The following is a 24,338-nucleotide window of genomic DNA, read 5'->3' as shown; positions in this document are numbered from 1 at the left end:
GCTGGCTTGTGAAAACTTAACTTATTTGCTTGCCACAGAGGAGCTAGGGAGTGTGGGCAAGTTGAAACAACATGTGGTTGTATACTGGATCAATCTGGCATCTCCTGTATTTGTATAAGAATAAACACAAGTTGGTTTAAGACCAACTCAATAGGCAAACCACTTGTGAAATGGAGATCAAAAGAAATGAGCTGAAGTCTTCCTGAGTGATTGTCCTCTATCTGGCATTGTGGTGTACGTAAATCCATGAAGTAATAACTGAGGGGGAAGTGTCTGTGTGAAAGGATACTTCATGTATGTTTTCACATATCACTTATTTGAACCTAATGATTTCTCTGCCTGGTTTTGCAGCTGAAAAACCTGGGACACTTTTCAAAGACAAGCTGTATCATACTTCCTTGCAGGAAGTTCTTAAGGTTTAAAAGCTGTGTTCATAGTCTATTGTCCTTTAAAGACATTTATTTCATAATGAACAGCATTTTGTGCTATGTCTGTTCAGTGGAGACAGAACAATGCAACAGTTCTGCATATTGAATGCAGAGGACACTGCAAGTCGCAAGATCCATTTCCACAGGTGTTAAAGACATTTTTGACACTAATTTCTCTTCTCCAGGAGATAGGTTTGTTGGCAAAGGTTGATTACGATATCTGGTCATGCCTCAAGACAGGGGCTCTGAACAAATAAATCCCTCGGCAGTTACACACTTAAAATCCATACTCCCAATCCCCCACATGACAGTCTGGATAAACAGCAACATTAGGGTCCGGGGTTGTCTTACTTCTGGTTTGCTTTTTTGTCACCAACTGGTTGCCGTGTTGGTACTGCAGTCCATGTTGTAATACGGTTGTTGCAGTCCATAAACTCTGATCTATTATTTTTTAAGTAATACTGAAAATGCTAGCTTTGTCTGGTTTAATTATTATTAATGTACATACTGTTAGCTTCAGGTTGTACTGTAATCTCTGTTCAACTTACACAACATAGCCTTATAGTTCAAATAAAGTTCAACCTACAGCCTAACAATTCTAGCTACTTTTGTCAAGCAAGCACTTGGCTGCTTTCAAATAGTACAAAATTTTCAACAATGAGACAGGACATATCTGATACAGTAGAGAGTAACTTGATTCTGCACAGTCAGAGTGGACCTAGTACAAAATAACATGAATGTTGTGTTGTAGCAGCAATCAAGCAGGCAACTGTTCAGCCAACCAGGCGACTGTTCAGGACAGCAGCGTTGCTGACTTGATGTACAAAGTTCTGAAAACACTATCTATGTGTGAGAAACAAGTACTTTTGCACTGGACTAGCAAAGTAGTCTAGCTTTTTGAACTTCTAACATCTTGCATAAGAGTGATTAGACTCCATAGAACATTATTAATAACTTTATATAATTAAAATATTGTTTTAAGGTTGAGAAGATGCTTGTCTTATTTCTGTATATGGAAGGTCTATGTTATATTTGATCTTTAAACTGAGAAAAAGTCATGTGCATTTAACTGAATCTTGCAGCTGGTATTTCAAGGTGCACTGAGAAAACACTTCAAAGATGTCTAAGCAGTGCTGGGATTACTTATATCAGAGAATATAGAATTTCTAGAATTTAGAAATCCTAAACTACAAATGTATCTCTGTGTCTTATTTACATGTTTAATCCATTGCAGCAGAGTGTCAAGCTGCCTCTCCATACAATTGGTTCTACTCTGAAACAGTCTTCCTCTCTGCGGGTGGCTCCCATTGGTATATGGCTCTGTCTTTGCGTAAAAGAAGAAAGAAAATACTTGTGGCTGCTGGTCTTGCATAAATTGTTTGGGGAAGGCCACACATAAAGGCAGCAAGTTATATTTTTTGTGTGTATGTATACTGTTATAAGGCAACTGTAATGCATCTAGAAATGCAATTTTTTTCAGATATGTCAGTCTCATGATTAAGGGACTAGAGCAACTGTATAAGGCAACTGTAATGCATCTAGAAATGCAATTTTTTTCAGATATGTCAGTCTCATGATTAAGGGACTAGAGCAGTCTTGTGAACAGAAGATACTCAGATATGACCTGAGCTTTTGGAGTCTTGGTGACTTCAGGGCTTTTCGGAATGATGTGGTAGGCTCTTCAGTTACAAAGTATGCCTGGCGTCTGCACTGTGTGCACAGCTTGGAACACTCTCAGCTTTGGAAGCCGTCCAAATTGTCAGACTTCTACGCAAAGAGAGGTCCAAGCAGAAAGAGACTATCAGGAAGGAGTATGAAGCAGTTGGAAGACGTGGAGATTAAAGGAGGGAGTGGTGGAGTTCTTGAAGGGTCTATCATGTGTATATCTTTGCAGTAAGCATATCAACCCCATTGTTAGAAAGTACCTCGGCTGCTGGGTTCAAACAAGGGGACTGACTTGCCTGTTCTGAACTAAAATATGCTTGTTGAACTATTTACTGGCAGAGTGTAACTGAGCACCTTTCATGTGGCCTTATTCTGTAAAAAGGCTAATACCTAAGCGCAAATGACTGTAAGGGAATGTGGCAGGGTGGTGGACCTGTGTCCAGTTTCCACCCCTTTCCATGCAACTTGTATATCTAATCTCTGGGAATCACTTCCACTTGGCCCCCAGTGAGCGAGAACATTACTGCATCACTCTTTCATCTGTGGATTGCTATGCCGCATAAGAAGACCCTGGAGGATTCCTCATAGAAGTTAACTTTTCATCTGTGAAAAGTTAACTTTTCATCTGGTAAGCAGTAGCTTACCAAAAGTGTTAAAAGAACAAATAATATTCATAGTAGCAGTGAGCTATGTCCCTATAATGACACTTCTTTTGTCATTGTGTTTTTATCTTAATGTATTCAGAATGATAAAACCACTAAGGGTAGGAGACAAGGAGCATATATATTGTTTATATTGTTTAACCTCAAAAGGTAGTAACAATCTGGATATGGCTAAATTGGATCATGAAACAAAAAAACTAAAAATGAATGTAGTTTTGAAGTTTTCGTGGGTGGCAAAAGAAGACAGGTGAAAAGAGTCAAAATGCCAACAGTAAGTTTATTGTCTTACAGGTTCTGAGTTTAAATAAAAGCAAAAACTGTATGGTGGATACCATGTATTGTCTGTGAAAGGATTTTTCTAAATTATTGAACTGAGTCTGGAGCAGTCCATCAGTGTAGCACTTACCGTGTCTCCCATCTTCATGGGAACCATAATATCCACGAATGGATTCCAAATGCCTACTTAATTACATTCTCGGATCTCTGTGTCTTACATCTCTCTGGTGTACACATCTGCTGTCTGATCTCAAACTATTGCTATGGTAGTCTACAAGTTTATTTAAGTGAATTTAGGTTTTCTTGGTACATATGTTGAAAGTATTTGTAAAGTTCTGAAATCTACATTATATGTATATACAAACATACATAGATAAAATATGATAAATACATAACATTTAGTTATCATTATTATTTGTTATTTCATATGCATAAATGTCTGTATTGCTGAGAAAGAGGTTGTGGACATTCTGTTTCTGGAGACTTTCAAAACTTGTGTGGGCAAGGTCCTGAACAACTTGGTCTAGCTTTGTTATTACCCCTGCTTTGTGCAGAAGAGTGGTTTAATTCACAGTTCCACAGAAAATGCTGAGCTGGAAGGGACCCACAAAGATCATCGAGCCCAACTCCCGGTGCTGTACAGCACCATCTCCTAGAGTCACACCATGTGTCTGAGAGCATTGTCCAAATGCTTCTTGGACTCTGTAATGCTTGGTGCTGTGACCGCTTCCCTGGGGAGCCTGTTCCAGTGCCCAAACACCCTCTGGGGAAAGAACCTTAATCTAATATCCAACCTAAACCTCCCCTGACCCAAGTTCCTGCAGGTCCTCAGAGAACTCATGGATCTTAAGTATTCATGTAACTGATGTTCAAAAACTGCTGTGAAGTGTGAGTGTTGGCAACAGACTTACACTACGTGAAAATAGCACATTTCAGTAAGGACAATTGTGCAGGATGTAGGTGCAGGATCTCGGTCTCTCAAGCTGAAGTGCTTTTCCCCCTGAATTTGTTCAGTAAGTGAATGTGGAGTTAGTCTGATGATAGACTAAGGCATAGAAGGATGTTCTGCAGCAGCATGAAAGAATGAGTAGGGCTCTCTGTTCAGATCAAGCGCATGTGAACACAGCTGGGCATGGCTGATCAAGAGTTGTCACTTGGAGAGATACTCTGAGGACACAAAAACAGGGCTGAGTACTGATGATGATCAGCAAGAGGATTTAATTGTACTTGCTTCTGTAGATTGTCCTCTGATTTTTCACATGTGTATGTACAGGAGCTGGTTTAGGTGAGTTTGCATGTGAACATGGAAGTACCAAGACTCCAAGCATATCCAAAACAGCACTACACGGTTCTGTTACAACCGTGGGGCCACCATAAACGCAGCTTTCTTGCTACTGCATGATAGCACATGTATTACCTGCAGATTTTCTTCAAAACTGTCCAGGTGAGGAAAGAGGCGTGTATTACACTATTTTACATATCCAGCTTTAGGTAAACTTGCAATCCAACTGTTAGCATTAGGACTGTTGTAATGTATATATGAAAGTGAAACCTTCTATAGTCTGAATAAGGTTATGCAATTTGTTATGATTCAAAGTGTATTCTAATTATAAATAAGAAATTAGGCACAGCAATAACTGTATGGGAACTCATGTAAGTATTTTAGCCTGATTAATGAGGAGAAAGGATCTAGAAAGGAAGAAGATGAAGCTGTGTTTCTCTTTTTAAACATCAAGTTTGCGTGTAATCTCCAAGTTTGCAATCTGATCTTGTGGCCAGTTTACCACTGTATTTGCTTGGATCACTGAAGAAATGTCTGTTTTTTACAAGATTCTTTGTTCCCCAGGCTCACTGGCAATGGGATAGGAGAGATGTTTGTGTCTCTAAACACTTTTGTATATGTCTTTGCTTGTGCTGAGCACTACCCCATGGCAAAGGAAATGGTTTGACTTTTCACTTCTTTGCTGCCCTGTGTCAGTGTAGTTGTATCCTTAACTAACAGTGTGCTAGGCACTGTTTGGAAGTGTAGGAAGTAATATGAGACCTAGCAGTTGAAACAGCATAATGGTGGATTCTGGCAACAGATAGGAAAAGACTGTGGTGCAGATCTTCCTGGATATGTCACTGTTTCTGTAAATGTTACTATTAAACAGTCTATTTACAAGGAAACAGACATAAGGTGTGGTTTTGAAGTAGTTGTGCATTGTCCAGGAAGTGTGGTAAATTGTTTTACAAAACATATTCTGCTAATGACAGTACATGGGATATGATTTTTTTAAACTTTTTTTTTTTTTTTTAAACTTTGTTTTCCAAAGGGAGCAATACCTGGTGGTTGTTCTGTCCATCCTTCCTTCAGTAACTCTTGGATCTACTGAAAAATCCTTGAAGGTGTATTTTCAAATTTAAAATAGTTGAGTAGATGGGTCAAGGAAGCACCTGTTTCTTACTGAGAGGAAAGCGGGTAGAACTGCATTTTTAACTTTGGGCAGGAGCTGGAAGTGCTGCATTGCCTGCCCTGTGTGAAGAGTGGTCTGCATTGCCCGATGTGAAGCAGTGACACGTGGGATAGCAGGGGACCCCAGTTTCTGCCTGGGAATATAGGAGAGAAATCAAGGGGCAAGAAGGCAAGAACTGTTATTTGTATCAGCTTGTTAGCAGTTCAGTTCTGTCCCTGTGGGTGTGTGGACTTGTAAAAACTGAAGAGCAATTCACCTTCACTGAGCACTAAACCTTGTGTGTGGGGGAGTAGTTCTTGAAATCCTGTTATTAAATACTGTTTTGTGTTTTTTTCCCCAGCACCTCACTATTAGTTCACAACTCTCTGAGAAATTTAGGCAATACATTTCCTAAATTGTGTTTCAATTATCTTTTAGGAGAGATGTGTCAGTCTCTGGAAGTCACCACTCTGAATGAGGCCTGTGATTCCTTCCAGGGGCAGAGCTAGTGCTGGTCTTTCCAATCCTCAAATTTGGGACTAGAAGGAAAGGCTCTATGCACACTTTGTCTGTAGACTAGTTCCCTGGAATCATACCCTAAATTTCTGACTTGTTAGCAAGATATTAAAAATCTTTGATTTATTTTTCCTGATTCTTTCGGGAATCTGACCATGCACAGATCACTCTATTAGCAAGTTTTCCAAGACTGTGAAATTTATTTTGACTAAAAAGTGGTACTTAGGTTACAGGGAGGATTATCCAACAGGTTCCTGAATTCAGTGCTTCATGGAAGAAAATTTAAGTGGAAGTCTTTATTAATATGGAAAACAAATCAAGACTAAACTTCACAGTCCTGCTGTATGCAGGCTGAGCTTTGTCCAGGATTCAATATTAGAGATGTTTCTGATGTGTAGTTGCCTGAATATTACAAGAAAATATTATTTTTAGGGAAACATCTGCTTAGGGCATGTTTGGGATGGGAGACCTGGAGGCTTCTTGGGGGCAAAGAGAGAAATTTGGCATTTGCCAAAAATTTTATGTGGTTGTTGTAAAAAAACCCCCAAATATACCCCCACAAAAACCCCCCAGCCAGGGGGGGGCAGGGGGGGGGGGGGGGGGGGGGAGGGGGGGGGAGGGCCCATGTAATATTGTTAATCATTGTTGGACACCATGATGATCAGATGGATAGAGCACCTCTTGTATGAGGAAAGGCTGAGAGAACTAGGATTGTTCAGCTTGGAGAAGAGGAGGTTTTGGGGTCACCTAAATGGAGCCTTCCAGTACCTGAAGGGAGCCTGCAAGAAAAATGGAAAGGGACTTTTTACAAGGGCATGTAGTGACAGGGCAAGAGGGAATGGCTTCACACAGAGAGTAGATTTACATTAGATTTTAGGAAGAAGCTCTTTTCTGTAAGGGTGGTGAGGCACTGGCACAGCTTTCCCAAAGAAGCTGTGGATACCCCGTCCCTGGAAGTGCCATGTTGGATGGGGCTCTGAGGTGAAGGCGTCCCTGCCTATGGCAGGGGTGTTGGAACAAGATGATCTTCAAGGTCCTTTCCAAAGCAGGCCATTCTGTGATAATATAGAGTGACGTCTACTGTAGCTAGTGACTGGTCTTTTGTGAATACAAATTCTCAGAGATTATGAAGAATTTTCATTGCATTGTTTTAAATGTGTTAACTGTGGTGTTCTCAGAAACATATTCATGGTTGCTAAGTGCCCTTGCATTCTGTATCTCTGGTGACAGACACATGCTCTCATCTGTGGTATTGGTGGACTTAATTGCAACTCACAAAAGTTGAAAGAGGAATATATGGTCTGCCTTTATATAGTTATTTAAGTATGTGGCTACCCATGGCAAGGTGGTTGGCAAGGTCCCTTCCAACCCAAACCATTCTGTGATCTAAATATTGATAATATAATAATATATATTATTTAATAATAATAAATCTTTACAAAAAAGTCCCCCCTAATAAATTCCTCAAAGGCCTGGTGGGCAGGAGAGGTCTTTTAGATTTTTTGCTACATGCTGTTTATCATAATTCCTCTTGGATTCTTCTAGAATAGTGTGTCCTTAATCACAACAGCTGCTAAATTAGTGAAGTAGCTAACAGTTCTGTGCTGATGTTGCTGCTTTAAAGATAGCTTGATCTTCTGCATTTCCTTTCAATTAAAAAAAGGGATTATACCTACTTTTTCAGTGCGGTAGGTTCTCATTTGTTTCCTTCTTTTTCATTCCCTTTAAAATGTTTGGTTTAGTCAGAGAGAGATACCTGTGAAATTATGCATTTAGGTGTGTTCTTTGGTTTCTTCCTGTGCCTGCTTATGCAAATAATGCTTTTGTATATGCAAATACCCATTTAAACTTGTATTTAATATGATAATATTTGTCAGACTGTTTTTTAAAGACTGTAGAAGAACAAAGACTATGCATCAACAGTGAAGCTTGCAACTTAGTTAATATATAATAGAGGGATAAACCAACCACGATCTCAGCTTGTATTTAATTTTCTGGGGGGTGGAGTGATTATTTGTATTTTGATCTTGTATCTGCTGATTAACTCTTTAGCTAGAGTTACGGTGTTTAATTTGTCAACTTTTTTGATAACTGAGCTGTACTCTTTTTCTGTGACTTCTAACTGGCAACCTGCTAGGAAGAGCCCCTATGAGTGTTCTCTAAATCCTTATTGACTTCTTTTGGTCACTGCACTTCTATTTATGTGTTTGAGTTTCTTTTGCTTGATATTACTGATGCCTCAAACTACTACTACTACGTATTACACATATTAAAATAGAAAATAGTATAATATATGTATGGGATGCTATAGAACAGACTTGTGTAGAACAGGAGTCAGTACTTGTAGGAGCTCACAGTCCACTCTCAGAATGTAGGTCTTGCATTCTGTTAAGAGATAAGCCACAGGTCTTTGACAATAACCCTTACAAATGCAGCTGATTTAGACATTAATTTGAAATCTGAATGACTGCCTTCTGGGCATTCCTGATTGCCGTGTTTTCATTTTGACAGATAGGACTCATGAGGAAGGAGGCAGGACTTGGCAGAGCAGGGAGCCAAGTTAAATGTGTCCCGCTCCAAAGGTCAGATTTTGTGTATGAATGCTGTCCTTAGCTGTGCTTACAATACTTCAACATGTTGCCATTCCTCTTATTGTGTCCAGGGTAGATGTGGCAAGTACAGCATTAGATCCTGGATAATCTGACTAGCTGAGACTTTTAGGAAGGATGCATTGGTAGACAATGGGTGCCATCCATTATCTTCTACTTTCTGTCCAGTATTTGTCAGTCAGTAACATGAAAGATCAATTTGTAGACCATTTGAATGAGTTTAGCCATTTGCCTTGAAGTACACTAAATCAAAGGTGTGGAAGGGGCACTGCATGCAGGCCCTAACCTGGGATCTCCTGCGCTGGCCTTGGCCCCTGGACTGTAGAAAACAAATGGCTGACTGAGACCAGTTTGCTGGGCAGAGGCTGAAAGATTGTTGGGAGAAATATAAACAAACAAAATGCACACCATTTCTGGAAAGCTAACGAGCTCTGGTGAACACAAGGGCACTTTGATTATCATACAGAAGGACCTGCTCCTACATGCCTGTGGGGAAGAGGTGACAGCATGGTGTTCTCACAGTGCATCTTCCCTGTGTGGCATTGAGGTGATTAAGATCATGATTTGCAGAACCCTGCTACACATACAAGGCATGTACCTGTGATATCAGCGAAGAGAACTCGTGTAATATTGGCAAGCTTTTGCTTTCTGAGGATAGCATGAAGGGGTATGAGGACAGTGTATTAATGACATCTATCATGAAGCAAGTGTTTTTGTTTATTGGTACGTGACTAGAAAATTCATGTACTCAGTACCATCTATTTCATCAGAAGCTTTTGTTTTCTGTTTTTTGTCTGACCTACTGCATAGAAGCTTAGAAGGTGAGCTCATTAAGGTAAAAGCAATTTTTGTGGAGATGGCAAAAAGACTTGCAGAGTAGGAGCTCTTTTTCTGGTTGAGATCTCTGAAAACAGGAGAAATAATCCTCTGAAATAGGATTGCCAAAAGAGTTCAGACATTTACAGTAAGTATGTTATAATAGAACTAGCAATCATGCTCATTTGAGGTTGTCAAGCCTTGGGTTTGTTTTGAAAGAAGTAGAAATGCTTGAGACTTTCTAGTGGAGAATGTATAGCTGTTAGCAAGTATAGAAGAAATCAAATTCTGCCACTGGCCAGCCGCTACCTCTAGGCTGAAAAGTACTGAATTTTAGTATATATGGAAACAGTAACAGTCAGCTGGGGAGTCCTCTGACAACTCAGCACTGTAAATCCGCTTGTAATGAGATATACAGTTCCAGGAAAGGTGGAGCAGACTGTCCTTTCTGCCTGACTTGAGTGCTGAAAAGTGGGTTTGGGATTTGCTGTGGGAGAGAGTTGTTTAAGTTGGAGTTTTTGGGTGGCTTTTTTGGAGGGCGGTCTTGTTTGACAGCATCTTTTATGTATAATTTTCCACCAAGCATACTTTGGTCAAATGGAAAAGAAATGTCAAATAGCTGTGATAAGTCTGCTTTCTGTTTCTAGTACAGTTATGCTAAGGATTGGCAAGCATTATGTGTCAACGTTTGCAAAGGAGAGCAGCACAGAGCACATGCTACCACCCAGCAGCTCTTGACAGGATCAGATCAGGAGACAACATGGATGGCATTTCAACTGCACCACTTCTGGAAATAAATCTGCCCTTGTGACTAGAAGAAATTACTGCTGCATGATACACATTGTCGTCTTTGTCTCAAGTGTGTGCAGCTGCTGTCACTTGATTTGCTGCTTGGGCATACGTTGCCAGACCGGGGGGAGGGGACTTTTTCCCTTTGTGTTAACTGTTTTTCAAAATAATGAGGGAGTAATTTTGAACACCAAGTGAAAGAAAGAATTATGTTTTCCTCTCTCTACGATCCATGTCAGTCTGGTGATTTATGGTCCAGAACAAGCTTCCAGTCAATTTAAACTCGGAGGGGAGGAAAATACAAAAAATATAATTAAAACATCAGTCTTGGTAGTAAAATAAGCCAAATAAGTAGTATAAAATTGCAATGTGCCAGTGTTACAGGGCCTGAGTAATGACTCTGAAGTGTGTTAGATGTTTTGTTTCCTAATCTTAAGGGAGATCTCTGCCTTTCCTAACACAGTGTTCATTTATTCCGTGGCACTTGTGCAGGTGTTTGATCTGTGAATACTTGTGTGTCCTGTTTTTCTTCTCTGTCTGGTGGGGTAAGCTGGCAGCAGGAGACAGAAGCAGATGCAGCTTCAGTCTCTTAGCTGGCAGTGTACTCCTGGTTCTTTGTTGAAAAGATTGAAGCTGTTGGAATAGCACTGTGCTGTAAGTCTTACTAGTGCTGGTCTTAAAAATGTAAAGTAACGCAGCTGAAAAACCCCTCTTAAATAGAGTAAGCTTTCAGGGCAGAACCCTTTAGGCTTGCCCTGCTTTGAGTGGTGAGTTGGACAGGGTGATCTCTTGTGGTTCTTTCCCACCTGAATAATTTTATGATTTTGTGGCAATTCTGGTGCTGAAGCCTGCCTCGGTCTGCTTTGTTTGCTTCAGATTCTTGCCTGCTGTACATTACATCTCTGTGCTCTGCAATAATTCTCATATGAGTATTTTTGCCTTTGCCCCAGTTTCCTTGTGACATCCCAGAAACAAAGATTAGCTCTACCCCTTCAATTATAGGGAGAAATGGTTCCTGTGACTTTAATTGGGATCTACACAGCATGCAATGGTTTTGCAGTGGTCAGGAGAGCATAGCAATGTAAAGTCCAGTGTGAGATTTTCTAACCTTCAGATTTTTTTAGTCTCCTAGTGGAAGAAGAAAACATATTCTGACAGATAATTTCTTTTTGCTGCCTTTTGTCTCACCTCACAAAATATAAGTAAATATAATGTTCCTTTGAGAGAAAGAATGGCATGAAGATCTAAGCTTAGTCAAAAAGTTTTTGTGTCTTGTTTTTTTTTTCAGGTGAGACTTAAAATTATAAGGCTTCTTATTAATGCAGTGAAAAGAGTAGCCTTAGAATATTTATTTTTAAAGTTTCTAGCAATATTTTCAGTTGTAGCTGATAAACCTTAAAAGCAGAGGAGATGAGTATGTGCAAGGGAAAGTGTGCTTTTTTTTTTTTTCTGACTATTAGAAGACTTCTCTGGTAAGATTTGCACTGGATTGAATTTGCTGACTGGTTGGCTCTTTCTAATTTGTCCATCCCAATTATTCCATTGCTTGTGCTAGTCAGAAATCTTTTTGACATGGAGTCTGCCCTTGTGAGGTTTCCAGTATAAATAGGAGCACATTTCTCTTTCAGTGCCGTTTAGTATCTGATCTGTGGCAATTGTGTATTTGTCCTCTGAACCGAGACTGTGCTTTGAAGACGGCATAGGATGCAGCCATGTGAAGCTGGTTTTATTTGCTGATAGGATGTCATTGCCTTCTGCTTTGCATATCTGAGTGGAGACTCCAGTAACAGTTACTTTCCTGTCTTTCAGGTATTGATAGCTGATGACTACTCGGATCCATTTGATGCCAAAAGTGAGTTGAACAGAATGGGAAAAGGGGAGAACACTGGCTATATGGAACCATATGAAGCCCAGAGAATAATGGCTGGTAAGAAAAGATGGTTGCACGTGTGAGCTCCGGTTGTATGGCATTTCACATGTATATTATAGCTGCTATGAACCAGAAATGTCTCTGGCATGGAAAACCGTGTTTCTGAAGATGCTTAGGTGGGCAACAGCAAACGCTGTGGAAGCATTACATTTTCCTGCATGTGCTTCATACCTAAAAATACTGCTCTGTACCTCACTTTTAAATATAGATGTTTTTCACTGTCATGTGATAAGATGAAAAAAGTCAGTCATGGTAGATGGAGTGTGCATTGCTCATCTCGGCAGTGTGAAGGCTGTTGTCTGTGTATGTGGTAGGGATGGCCAAAGCATGACATTGTGTTATTTCACTAAAAAACAGTTGATCAATTTGCTTATGGACTTTTTCCTCAATCACATTTAGACTTCTTGGTGTCAGGAGGGCTGCAGAGCTACATCTTTCTGTAGCTTCCTTATTTCCTTCCTTGCTTCTCTGATGTTTTTTTACCAATAATTAAAATGAGACACTATAGGATGCCTGTGAGCCTTTAACTGCTCTTCTGGGTAGTGTCCTTCCTTTTCTGTCATGTAGGGAAGTGGTTAGTGGTGACATTGTTGTATGCCTTTGGACTATTTGAATCCCTTTTACTGGCATTATGCAACTCTATTTTCCATGTATTTTCCTTATCAGGATCAATATCCTACTTGCTGGCTGTGTAGTCTGTAAAATGTTCTGAGGTATGGGGCCATATATTTTTTAATTTGTGACGATTTGACCAGTCAACACACATCTTGTGCAGATTAATTGTACATTTCTTGGATTTGTACAGCAGGTCCTCTTTTTCTCATTTTGGGGTAAAAGTCATTCTTGTGCCCAGTTAAGTTGATTGTATGCTTTCATTTTGTATTGCCAGTTCCTGTTTTGGGCCCTCAGGAAAGATTAGTCAGTGGGGGAAGATGAGGCTGTTGGATGCAAAGATCCTTTTTTCATGCAAGTGTTCCTATTTTTCTTCTCTTAAAGCTTTTCTGAAGAGAGACATGGGAAATTACATGGAAACTGTTCTTGGGAAGTTTTCAGTACCTTCTGGAAGGGCTGGGAGTTTTTATTTCTCATTAGTGTAAATCTGTTCATTTTAAGTTGAGGAATTAGTCAGAAAAACAAATTAGTCCAAATAATTTCTTGCTCTTTATACAGCAGTGATGAGCATTTGTAATTTCAACTATGAAGTTTATAGTGCATTGGCTTGTTTCTTCCTGCATTTAGGACTGGAGTTTGTTCTTTCTCCGTTTCCAGATTAGCCATAACAAATGAGATGATTTAGCGGACAATACTGGATGGCTTAGCTGCAGTATGGGACAGTAGGTTTGTGAGCCATTGCAATTACAAGATACCCGTTTGCCTAATTGGTGCTTGGTGCAACTGATAAGTTGTTATATCTGCTCCATGTTATTATAAAGGAAACATGAGGAGCTCTCAAAGATGCTTCATAAAGGCACTTTTGAAAATAGGGTTTAACTGATTATAGTGATAGAGTAAGTGTTCTGAATATGCATGTGACTGAGCTAATAGAAGATGGTTGATATACCTGTGAAGATGTTTAGTGTTTTGAGATCCAGGTATTTAGTTTTCAGCTATCTTGCCCTAATGTGGTTAGAGAAGGTCTCCCCATAAACCTCCATGACATCAGGTTATGTTGAGTATATGCAAGCATGTAGTTTTATGTGTGGGGATTTTTTTATTGCTCAGGTGTTGCCTTTGCACTTTACTTGATAAATGAAAATCCAAAGGCTTCTTGTTGGAGAGTTTTTAAAGGTTCCGTTTGTATTTACTGAATGAGTTCTATTATCTACCTGCTGCTTCTGAAGAAGACCTTTTGACTGAAGGTTGACTTGCCTCAAAATATTTACTGCTTTGTTGTGTTTGTTAGTTTTGTTGGCTGATGAATAGAAGCACATGAGATGGCTGTTTAGCCTGACTAATCTGATTAAGTCCTTCTGATTGCATTTAACATGGCTTAATCCTAAAGAGAGGGAATTTGCATACTCCAGTGGAATGCACTGTAGGAGAGCCAGAAAATAAAACAGCCTTTTATCACTTATTCTGTGTTTACTGCTGTACCCTAACTCTTGTACTCTGGGAACACAGTGTAAGGGTAGTTGAAATAGGACCCTGAAACTTTTGTGCATACTACATGCTCCTTCAGTTAGTGGAGGATTAGACAAAAGCAGGTGTCCATATGAAATAAGACCCTATGATTTCAATATGAGAAAGTATGCTTAGAAATGCATGGTGTCTGAAATAACTAATATTTTTATTCAGAGCTTGTCCTTTCTCCCTAAAAGTTCTGTGTTTTTGCAGTTGTCAGGCAACTTGTTCTGAGCTGATGTTTAGTTTAAAAAAAAAGGGAGTCCCTGAGTTGATTTATTTCAATTAATTATTAAATGGTCTATCTGTTTTCATGTTGTCTGTGGTTAGAATTGGGTTAAGTCAGGCTTGAAGTGTCTTCTGCTGATAGTGCCCCCCAAAAATACTGTCTCCCCAGATTTGTAGTCGTGATGACTGAAAAATAGCAACCTCTGTGACACGGTTTGGAAAGACTTCTCAGAGAAAGACTTGACCTGAGGCTAAGGTAGAGTGTGTTGATAATGAATGCATGTTGATAAGAAGCTATCATCTCTTGTCAGCCAAACACATCTGCTGTGGTATTGATATTCATAAGTGTCTGTTCTATCTTCAAGAAGTCCATGCCAAAGGTTCACAGAGAATCCCTGGCAGTCCAGTTCCTGAAGTGCTGTGTGGTGAGAGTCTCAACTTGGCTGGGTGTGCACCCAAAGTCACAGCGACAGTGGTTTCATCTTTGCCTTGTCCACGATCTGTTTGGAGATTTGATGTCGCAGAGTAACTACATATGTATAAAGGAAGTTCTCTGTGATCTTCATATCTGACATAAAGTATCCTGGAGTATGCATGGAGTGAGATTCTGGACTGGCCGCTATCATGCGTGCATGACACCAATAGAGATAGCTAAGATGCTGATTTCTCAGGATCCTGAGTAGTAGGTGGACCTTACTATTCCCCTGGTGTCGGCCTGTAGCTGCTGCAGTGACATGTGGCCTGTCACAGAAAGAAACCTGTGCTGCTTTGCCTATACTGTAAACAAGCTTGACTGTTTGAATCAGATGTAGGAGGTTGTTCTTGCTTGAGAGGGAGTTCACCAGAGAAGCAGTGGTTGGAGATGCTGCATTTGAACAGAAGTGAATGGCTGAGACACTGTCGGGTCAGACTGCTGGTGACCATAGCATCCAGGCTTCTCTGTCATGCATTGCTCTCAAGGAATATATGGGGAAGAGAAGTTAGGTTCCACCTGAGTATTTACTGCCATCAGCCTGCACTGAATGTCAAATCCTGGAGATGGGTCTGTTTTTTTTCTGTGGTAAGACCTTTCCTGAGAGGAGAAAAGGTTTCCTCAGTTCATGGATATGACTATGGCTATGGTTCGGGAAAATGTGTGCAATTTTTTGCCTTTAAAATCCCTTAAAAGTCATAAGGCCCTATTCTCGCCATAGCCTTACAGGCATGCCTTTCCTCTTTCTCCTGACAGCTGTGCGTGTTGACACAGCTCTTCCAGGTATCTCTGCATTTCAGAAGGAAAGTCCTCAGATTGCATCAAACATTTGCAGTCAAATGCCAGATCAAGGTTGTCTATACCACAGCCTTCTGTGTGCTGCATCATAGAGTGCATCTAAAGCTTGCCCTTGGAGAAGGATCGCATTTTGGATCATCATTCAGATTTGGAGATATGCTGTCAGGCAAGTTGTTGCACAAAGAACTGTGTCATTTTAAGGTATGATAAGGAATACTGGCTCCAAGAACAAGATAATAAAGTGCATCTGTTACCCTTCTTGGTGCTTGGATTTGAAGAGAGCCCCTTGCTTCCAAAAGGAGATATTTTGTGCCCTGAGTAAGCTCTGAAGTTACCCTGATCAGAACAGCTTATTATCTCTTGAGTGTGAGGTGCTGAGCATGATACATACTATAAGGTAAAATTCAGCTTACTTAAACAACAATAAAATTAAGGTCATTTTAAGTCTCAAAATAATTTGGAACTACATCATCAAAAATGGCTGGGTAAGGGGCAGGGGAGGTGAGGCTGTTTGGTGAGAGAGGAAGTAGAACACATTGTTGGGATATGATGCCTACCATGACAAATGTGTGTTGGCAAAATCACTTCTATCTTTTCTGGATCACGAATTGTATCTTCTGTTCTCTAGAATGGTTAGGGAAGGAGAGATAGGGTAGGCTAAGCCCTTGAGTTAGGAGAATGATTTGAAAGTTGAGTTAAGCATGTGGTGCATCAGTGCCTTGATTTCTTGGAGACCTAGGGATGCCTCAGGTCTGTGCCCTGGCTGTTTTGATGTACCTCATGTTTTTCCTTTGCTTTTATGACCTAGGACTGTGCCAGGGACATCAGCCAGAGACATTATGGGGTTCTGGCCTCTAGTTCATGCACCTGCCTCAAGGATGTGGTAGCCAGGGAGAAAACCCTCCTCTTGTGTCTCAGAATTCTGAAGAATTAAATGGGTAGCATTTCTGAAAACAGTTACTTTCCCTGAGATGTAACATACCATGTGGTATCCTCATGGAACAAATCCTGTGTTATGTACAGACTTAAGAAGGCTAATAGTCATAGCTCTATTGGTAAGATATACGCTATGCCTCTGTTCTGATCAGGGTAACTTTAGAGGTTACTCAGGGCATAAAATATCTCTTTTTGGACAGCCAAAGTAGGTGTTTCAGTAAGAAGAAATTAAATTTGTTATTGATGCGTTTCTCACAGCAGTCTAGTCACACATTTGTCCTAGGGGCTGGGCATGTTGGATCTTGCAGGTGGGATGTGCTAACCCATGACATCAGGGAAAGTACTCAATGTGCATTTGGTGAGTCCCAAATCAACACAGAAGCATGATGCCACTACTACTTGAACACTGGAATATCTAAATAAGTCACAAGAAGACTTCTGGCCATAAATAGAAAGCTGAGTTCAAGTTTCAAACTGAATAGTTGAATTTGTGTGCATGCTCCAGGGCTAGGTGAATGATATGGCAGAAGGATCTGTGTACTGGACCTGAAGAGCTGGAATCTATTCCTAGGGATGCTCTAGAGCATTAGGATCATGGTACAGAGATACTTGTTTTCTTGCCTGTGTTGTTCAATGTGTTCATCAACCTGAGCAATGACACCTTTGCAGTACCGGCAGAAGTGAACATAAACTAAGGGAAATGTGTGATGAGGAAGGGCAGGGTTTTCATCTAGAGGGGCTTTAATGAGTGTGAGCATTTTGCCAACAGGAGCTTTTTAAAAATTAAATGAGGGGATATTAGAGAGAATTCCAAAGGAAAAATCGCAGCTTTGTTCATAGGCTCACAGCATTAGCATCCTCTTCCTTTCTTCTTTTTCTATGTATTTATCATCCTGTCTCTGTATGCATCATCCTGACTGTGCAGTAGAACAGCAGTGAGCAAGTCTAACTAGCTCACACTTAGAGATTTTGTGCTTGGCCTTCTTTCCCTGAGGATGCAAAAGCTAAGACTCTTCTCCAGGTGCAGACAGTGCTAGAAGAGTAAATGCCTTCCTGCACTTCACTGCTTCTTTCTTGGGACTGAGGTAAGAGTCTGTGGCTGCATCACATTGGAATCTCTTTATGCATGACAGGCAGCCTAGCAAAAACGGTACACCTGCCTTAACTGTGAGCTTCCCATGGACGTGCTGGGAGAAGTAGCTCCGTCTTCATGCACAGAAATGCTGGGAGTATGGAGAAAACAGCATTCCCATGAACCTGCACCTACTTCAAAAGGTCTTGGGTGTCAGTTTCCCTTGTAACTAGAAAGGCTGTTTTTTTGTTCAGACATGTAACTTCATCTGAATAGTCACTACAGCACGTTGGTGGTGAGTCAGATCTTGTAAAATTCTTTACCAGCTGTCCTCTGGCATGTTGCTTGTTGGCACTGAGTTTACAAACTGCAATACAAAAAGAGCCATGATAACTACTTTGATAAAGGCTTTGGTTAGTATGTCTAGATGAGCACGTACAGCATGGGAAGTTTAGGAAGAATATTTCTGGCCTGTTGAAAGTCACTGAGCCTAGCAAGCTAACCGGATCTCAAAGCACTGTAGTGGCTCTGTGTAAGATTTGCTGTCTGACTATATTTGAACATGGCAGACAGCTGTAGCCAACACAGAAGAGGCAGTGTGTTTGTCCACTAAGCTCAACAGCTGGCATAGTTTTCAAAACGCTTTAAGCTCCTTCTCTTGTTCCTACATTTGTGTGTTTCAATTCTAATTCTCTTTGAGAGTCCAACAATAGGCTAGCCATGACTGAAAATCAACCCAAAATGAGAATCGATCCATTGTCAATCTACCTCATGTGGTATTGTGAATTCCTCACTAGCACTATGTTTATTGTCCTGTTTCCAGATGTGAATAGACCACATGCTGGTCATTCTAGTAAAAAAAGAACTTCTTTTAAAAGTGTGGAAAAGTGCGAGGTAACTCTTCACTCTTGAAATTTGATGTGTATGTGCTCTCATCTCAACATTTGCAATGTGGAGAGCCACTGAGTAAGATTTGAAGAACATCAGTAGTACACGAAAGTAAGCTTGTGTCTGGTAAGAAGATGGTTTTGTTTACATGTTGGGAGTTTCCTATAGAGCAGCACTGAAAATCTTGAGGAGCTCTTCCTAGAAGTGACAAAGAAGGGATGTCTGATGTGTTCCGAGCATTCCCATCACTTGGAGAATTGTGCTAGTTTTACTGTCACCTGCTGCTATCCTGTAGTGCAAAATTCCCTGCAGCCCGTGAGAAGTGAGGACATATGGTCTGAACAGCTGTGCTCCTTCTTTAAAGCGTGCTAGAGGTAGTGTTAATTAGAAACCTCCTGGTCTTCAGCATCTATTTCAAGTTGTTGCTTACTTCATTTGGAATTTGGACAGAGATTCCATTGGGCAATGATTCAAAGGAAAGAAATTGTCTAGGAACAATTACAGAAGAGAAGTTCTTCATTGGCATTAGGTCTAATGTGCATGAATTGAGAAATGTTTGAAATAGTGCTGGATCTGCTTCAGCACAAGTCCTTACCTTCTCTGAGCAAAGCAATCAATCTCACATGTACTGTGAAACTGTACCAGTTTAGAAGCATGTCCAGTTGCCAGGATCATCAGTACTTCTCTTCCTGTCTTCATGAGCACTTCGTACCCCATTGATGATTGTGAGAAGATAAGCCCAGAAAGGATAGAGCCTAGTTTCTTATGTTGGGAGTGACTGTGGTGTGTTGTGATTGCTATAACTAGGTGCATAACTGGGCTGGAAAGCAGCTGTGCATAAAATTAATACAATTTCTCTATGTTTAAAGGTGTCTCCTCCTGTAGAAAGATTTAAAATGTTCTCTCTAATGTTTAATACTACATGTTTAATTTAATGTTGGTTTTGTTTGTGGGTTTTTTTCCCTGTTTCAACGCCTTCATCTTGCTCTTATGATTTGACGTAGTCTGGAAATGGACTAAATGTGAAACTTGAATCACAAGCTTGAATATAAATTGAGTTTTTCACAGTTTCTTGACACTTGTTCTCATTAAGACAAACTTTACACCCAAAATAATGGAAGCAAGATGTCCAGAACTTTGGAAAGGTACATCAGAATTGTAGTAGACTAGTTAAGGGTGCATATTGAAGGACTGTAACTTCATTCATTCAATTTTCTTGCTCACTGTCTGATGAATCTGGCCTAGGTACTTCCACAAAAAGCAAAGTGAAGGAATGGATGCTTGGATGTTTGGGAAGGAGAAACCAATGAGCTCAAAATGCTGTTTAACCCTTGCCTGCAGTCTGGAGGACTTGTGTTGGCAAAGAAGCAGTAGTTTCAGGCCACTTTTGATCAAGATGGTTAGTTTGACAAAATCTGTCTACTTTCCTAATGCAAGCAAAATGTGTAATGTGTGCAGGTGCTTTTTCCTTGGTGCCTACGTGTGCTTTACATGCAGCGTTGCCTGTGGCATAGGGAGTTATAGTTGTGTTTCTTAATATGCTGCTTTGATTCTGTGTCTGTTTTCACCTGCCAGTTATCACATGTCTTCCCTCTACTCCATCCCCCTCACCCCCCGATAAGTTTCAACATTTTGGGCTGCTTTTCTTAAGAATGGTGGTGCTTTTAATATTGGATGTGAATTGCTTGTCCCTTCAAGACAGCGATGTTTCTGGCAGCAGTTTGAGTAGCACTGAGGCCTGTGTGGTCCAAGAGCATCTGTAATTTTAGAACTCCAGCAGCTGTCTCTTGAGAAGTACAAAAAAGAGAATAGATTCTAGAGTGAAAAGAATTCAGTGAAGTATTCACTGGAACAGTGGTATTCTTTTGGCTACCAAGATGAAAGAGCTACTTGTTTCCTCATTTTGTATCTTGCTCATCTGATCAAGTCCTTTTAATCTCCCTCACTTCTACCCTCCTACCCCCAGCCCCTACCCTCTAGTACCAGGTGTGTTGAATTTGAAGATGCCTCACTTCTTTGGTCGTCTAGTGGGATAGAAAAGATGTACTTCATCTTGGTGCAAAGGATTCTCTTAGCTAGAACATGCCTGAACATGAAGATATATGGCCATTAAGGGATCCTCTGACTGTCCTGTAGAGATTTGTGTGAGTTGTGTAAATCCTTAAATTGGATAAAGTAAAAAAATGAAAGTGTTTTGCATTTTCCCTTGTAAGCAGACCTCTGTAGACTGCAATTCCTTCTGATTTAATCAGTGTTCCATCTGTCCTTTCTGTGCCTGGAAAGGCTTAGAGGCAGTAAACATAAACTGAAGTAAGAGGTTCATTGAATACAGTGTAAAAAGTAATCTCACTATGAGGACAGTCAAGTTGTGGAGAAGGTTGCCTAGTGAGATTGTGTAGTCTCCATCCTTGGAATTTTTCAAGACTGGACTAAGAAACCAGAATCTGAGTAATCTTGTCTGACCTCATAGCTAAAACCTGCTTTGAGCAGGACATTGAACAAGAAGACTTCCTGAGACTTTGTTTAACCTAGCTTATTTTATGATCCTGCAACTGATTTGTGAAAGTGAGAAGTGGCTGTGAGAGTCAGCATATCCCAGACTAGGTTGCTGGAACCCGTTTGTTTAGTCTCACTTGATTTCCAGCTTTCCCACCGTGACAGTATGTTCCCAATACAGGTCCTTTCAAACTTTATCTCTGGGAAGACCGGACAGGTGACTGTGAGGCATAAGGAAACAGTCTGCTGAAATGTGGCTTGAGCAGGGGCTTATCCACAAATATTCCAGTTTTGTGGAGGTAACCCTAGATGGGTAGAATCCATGCTGAAAGCATGCTGTTGCAGCAAGGGAGTATGATTCCTGACAGCTGTGTTCACTATCACTTCTTGGGGGGGAAGGAGCAGAGGCTAAACATATGGGCTTCCAGACTGGACTCGGCCTGTATGTGCACTTCTGGTCTCTGTTGGCAGGAATTCTGGGTGCTTTCCAGGTGCAGGTGTGATGGAAACATAGGTGACTGATACCATTGTGGTCTGCCATAGCAAAGGAAGGGAACACTGTAAATTCCTTTTTGGGTCTGACTTGGAGGAGTGTTTTTTTATTAGGGAGGGAAACATCAGGGACACGTCTTGCCAGTTTATCACTTCAGCTCTCAATCTTCTCAAACTCTGGTGCCAGCTCTATTGTGTCCTGCAACATTGCTCAAAAGCAGGATGCAGAGAATTTGTTATATGAAGAATCAGCAGCGTATGGGAGATGTAGGCTGTTGCTCATGAGTTTTACAGGGATTTATTATATGGAGCTGGACTAGTGATACTAGAAGAAAAAATGAGATTTGCACTTGGGACAAAAAGTGATACAAAAAACCCCCTTGTATCCCTTGAAGATACATACATTTGTATGTATCTTCAAAATTATGTTTTCTTTTTCTCTTTCCTCTTATTCTTTTGCAAAGAGGCTTTTAGCCAAAGGAAATTTGAAAATGCTTAAGAACAGCCTTTTAATAAACAAGCTAGTGTCAGGGTGACAATCCTGGGAATAGATATTTCTAGTTGAACCTGGATTTTTTTTTTTTTTTTTTTTTTTTAAGAAAACTAGTGGGCATTACATGTGCTGTAAGTCAGAAGGAATTTCTACCCTTTCCCTAGCTAGCTGTGCTCAACTCGAAAGTCCTGCTTGGGGGTCCTTTTTTTCCCCCTAAACTAGTGAGGATTTTTTTCTCAGAAGAACTTTCTCAATCATTCTTTTGTATTATATTCTCAGTTGCTCAAATCACTTTGGGTTTTTTATCTGCACTGTACAGAAGAGTTAAGCAAGCTCAGAAAAGCTGGTACAGGTAGTATTAGTTAAGCCTGTGGTAAAACAGAGTAGTTCTTTGAAGGAACAATAAACCTTTTCAGCTCTGATATTTTGTCATCTTTGCTGTGCTTAGCTTGCTGGTAAATGAATAAAATTTTTGCCTGCTGGTTTTGCATCCAGACTCTGAAAGTCCCTAGTGGCAAAATATGAGTGAAATCTTCAGTAAATGAAGTCTGTTTCTGACATCCTCTGTAATGTAGTAGCTACAGTTTCTCTTGTGCCTTTTTCGGTTTGGGAACCCAAACAAAGTGAATGTTTTCCTATCCTTAAAAATAAACAAGAGTTGAAGATTCAACCAGTTAGTTCTGTAACTTCTTTTGCCACAGAATCTGAACTTCTTGCCACATCAGTTTACCAACAGTTTAATGTGGTGTCACAGCAGCGTCATAAAATGAACTTAAAACTTCAGTGGGTGGTGAGAAACACAGCTTTTGCACTCTGTTCATTTTATGTAGGTTGGCAAAAACATACAGCTTCATACAGCCAGATTTCTGGCTATGAAGATCTCTGCTTGAAAGTGCTCCTTTGGAGGAGCTCAAATATCTATGCAAACTCAGCTGTTCATTACCATTCTGGCTGCTAAAATGATTAGAGGCAATTGTCTGCAGGAGCAGCCTGTTCTTTCTGGCTGGGGTCAGGTAAGCCTCATCTGGTTTTGGTGTCTGTTGGCATGCTGATATGTGCATTAATTTCTGTTATCCCTAGTCAGGTATAGACCTAGGAAGCCTTCAGTGTGTTTCTGCTTGCTGATGGACTGTGTTGTGCTACTCTGACTAAATTTGTTGAATAATATCGATGTGCAGATAGAAAATGGGAATATTCAGTCTTCATCTGGGTTTGAACAAGGCTGTGCATTGTTCAGCTTCATGTGTTGGTGCCCTAAGGTGGGAGAGTCCACATACATCTTGTTTTTATGGAGCAGGATGTAGGCATGCAAAGCCAATGCTGTTGCAGGTTACAGTAACAATTAAGAGAAACACAGGTAAACCTGGGGGAAATTAGACTTGCCTGAAGGAACTTGGCTTGCTTTCAGTTCTGCATTCATTTTCTGTGGAGTGAATAACTTGAAATTCCCTGTGATGAAGCAATGCATTTTGTTCTGTTCTGGCTCTTGTCTTTTGTGCAATCTAACAACAGCTGCACTTGTCTGGGATGGGCTACAAGACAGAAAAGTGTGATCTTTTCCTAAGCAAGTCCTGCAGCAGCATTTATGGCTCTAATGCAGCCTGAGATTGTCTAGGTGTCTGTGCTGATGCCTCAGTTGAAATAGAAAGGGAAGAGTGAGATGAAGTTAAAAAAAAGGTGCCGTCTTTCATATGTACCCTTGATTTTGTATGGTATTTTTGCTGAGTAGCACATACTTTCCTTTGGCTGTGAGATGCATCGTCACTGAGAACTTGGTAGAATATAGAGCGTACCAAAAGACAACCTCTCCTAACCATTTTTTAAAGGATCTTTCTGTATCCTTCTCTTAAATAACAAAAAACCCAGCAAAAAATACAGACTTCAACAATTGTCTCCATGGGTGTGGTTTTGTCCATTGTAAACATTTACATGCACAGTGGTTAGTGGTTTAGAGATGCATATTGGAATATAAGAGTGTAACTGGAAAAACTACCAGAAAGTGTTGACTCAGTTGTATGCATCAGGATCATGATTGCAATGAATTTTTGTAATATGACGTTGACCTAAGTGGGAAATACCAAATATTGCTCTTCTGGATTTGTGGTGTTTCCATTGCAAGAGGTGAAAAAAAGTACTGTTTTGCAATGTTTGCACATGACTGATATTTGCTTTCTTAAAGCACCTGTTCCTAATGATCTGTGCTGAGTGCTAACCAG

At 40.4% G+C, this 24,338-nt stretch overlaps 1 protein-coding gene across 2 annotated transcripts in view; it reads left to right on the top strand.

The window, feature by feature from the left end:
* Nucleotides 1-24,338, top strand: part of SHB (SH2 domain containing adaptor protein B) — a 79,952-nt gene that overhangs the window by 3,811 nt on the left and 51,803 nt on the right. For both annotated transcript variants that reach the window (XM_042023530.1, XM_042023529.1), the window contains exon 2: nt 12,006-12,123. In XM_042023530.1, the coding sequence (XP_041879464.1) occupies nt 12,006-12,123 (118 nt within the window). The remainder of the gene's footprint in view (nt 1-12,005; nt 12,124-24,338) is intronic.

The sequence above is a fragment of the Corvus kubaryi genome, unplaced genomic scaffold, assembly GCF_017639235.1.
Source record: "Corvus kubaryi isolate FWS band 111438036 unplaced genomic scaffold, C.kubaryi_AGA036_p1.0 37249, whole genome shotgun sequence".
Classification (NCBI taxonomy): domain Eukaryota; kingdom Metazoa; phylum Chordata; class Aves; order Passeriformes; family Corvidae; genus Corvus; species Corvus kubaryi.
This window is presented reverse-complemented; position numbering and strand designations above follow the sequence as displayed.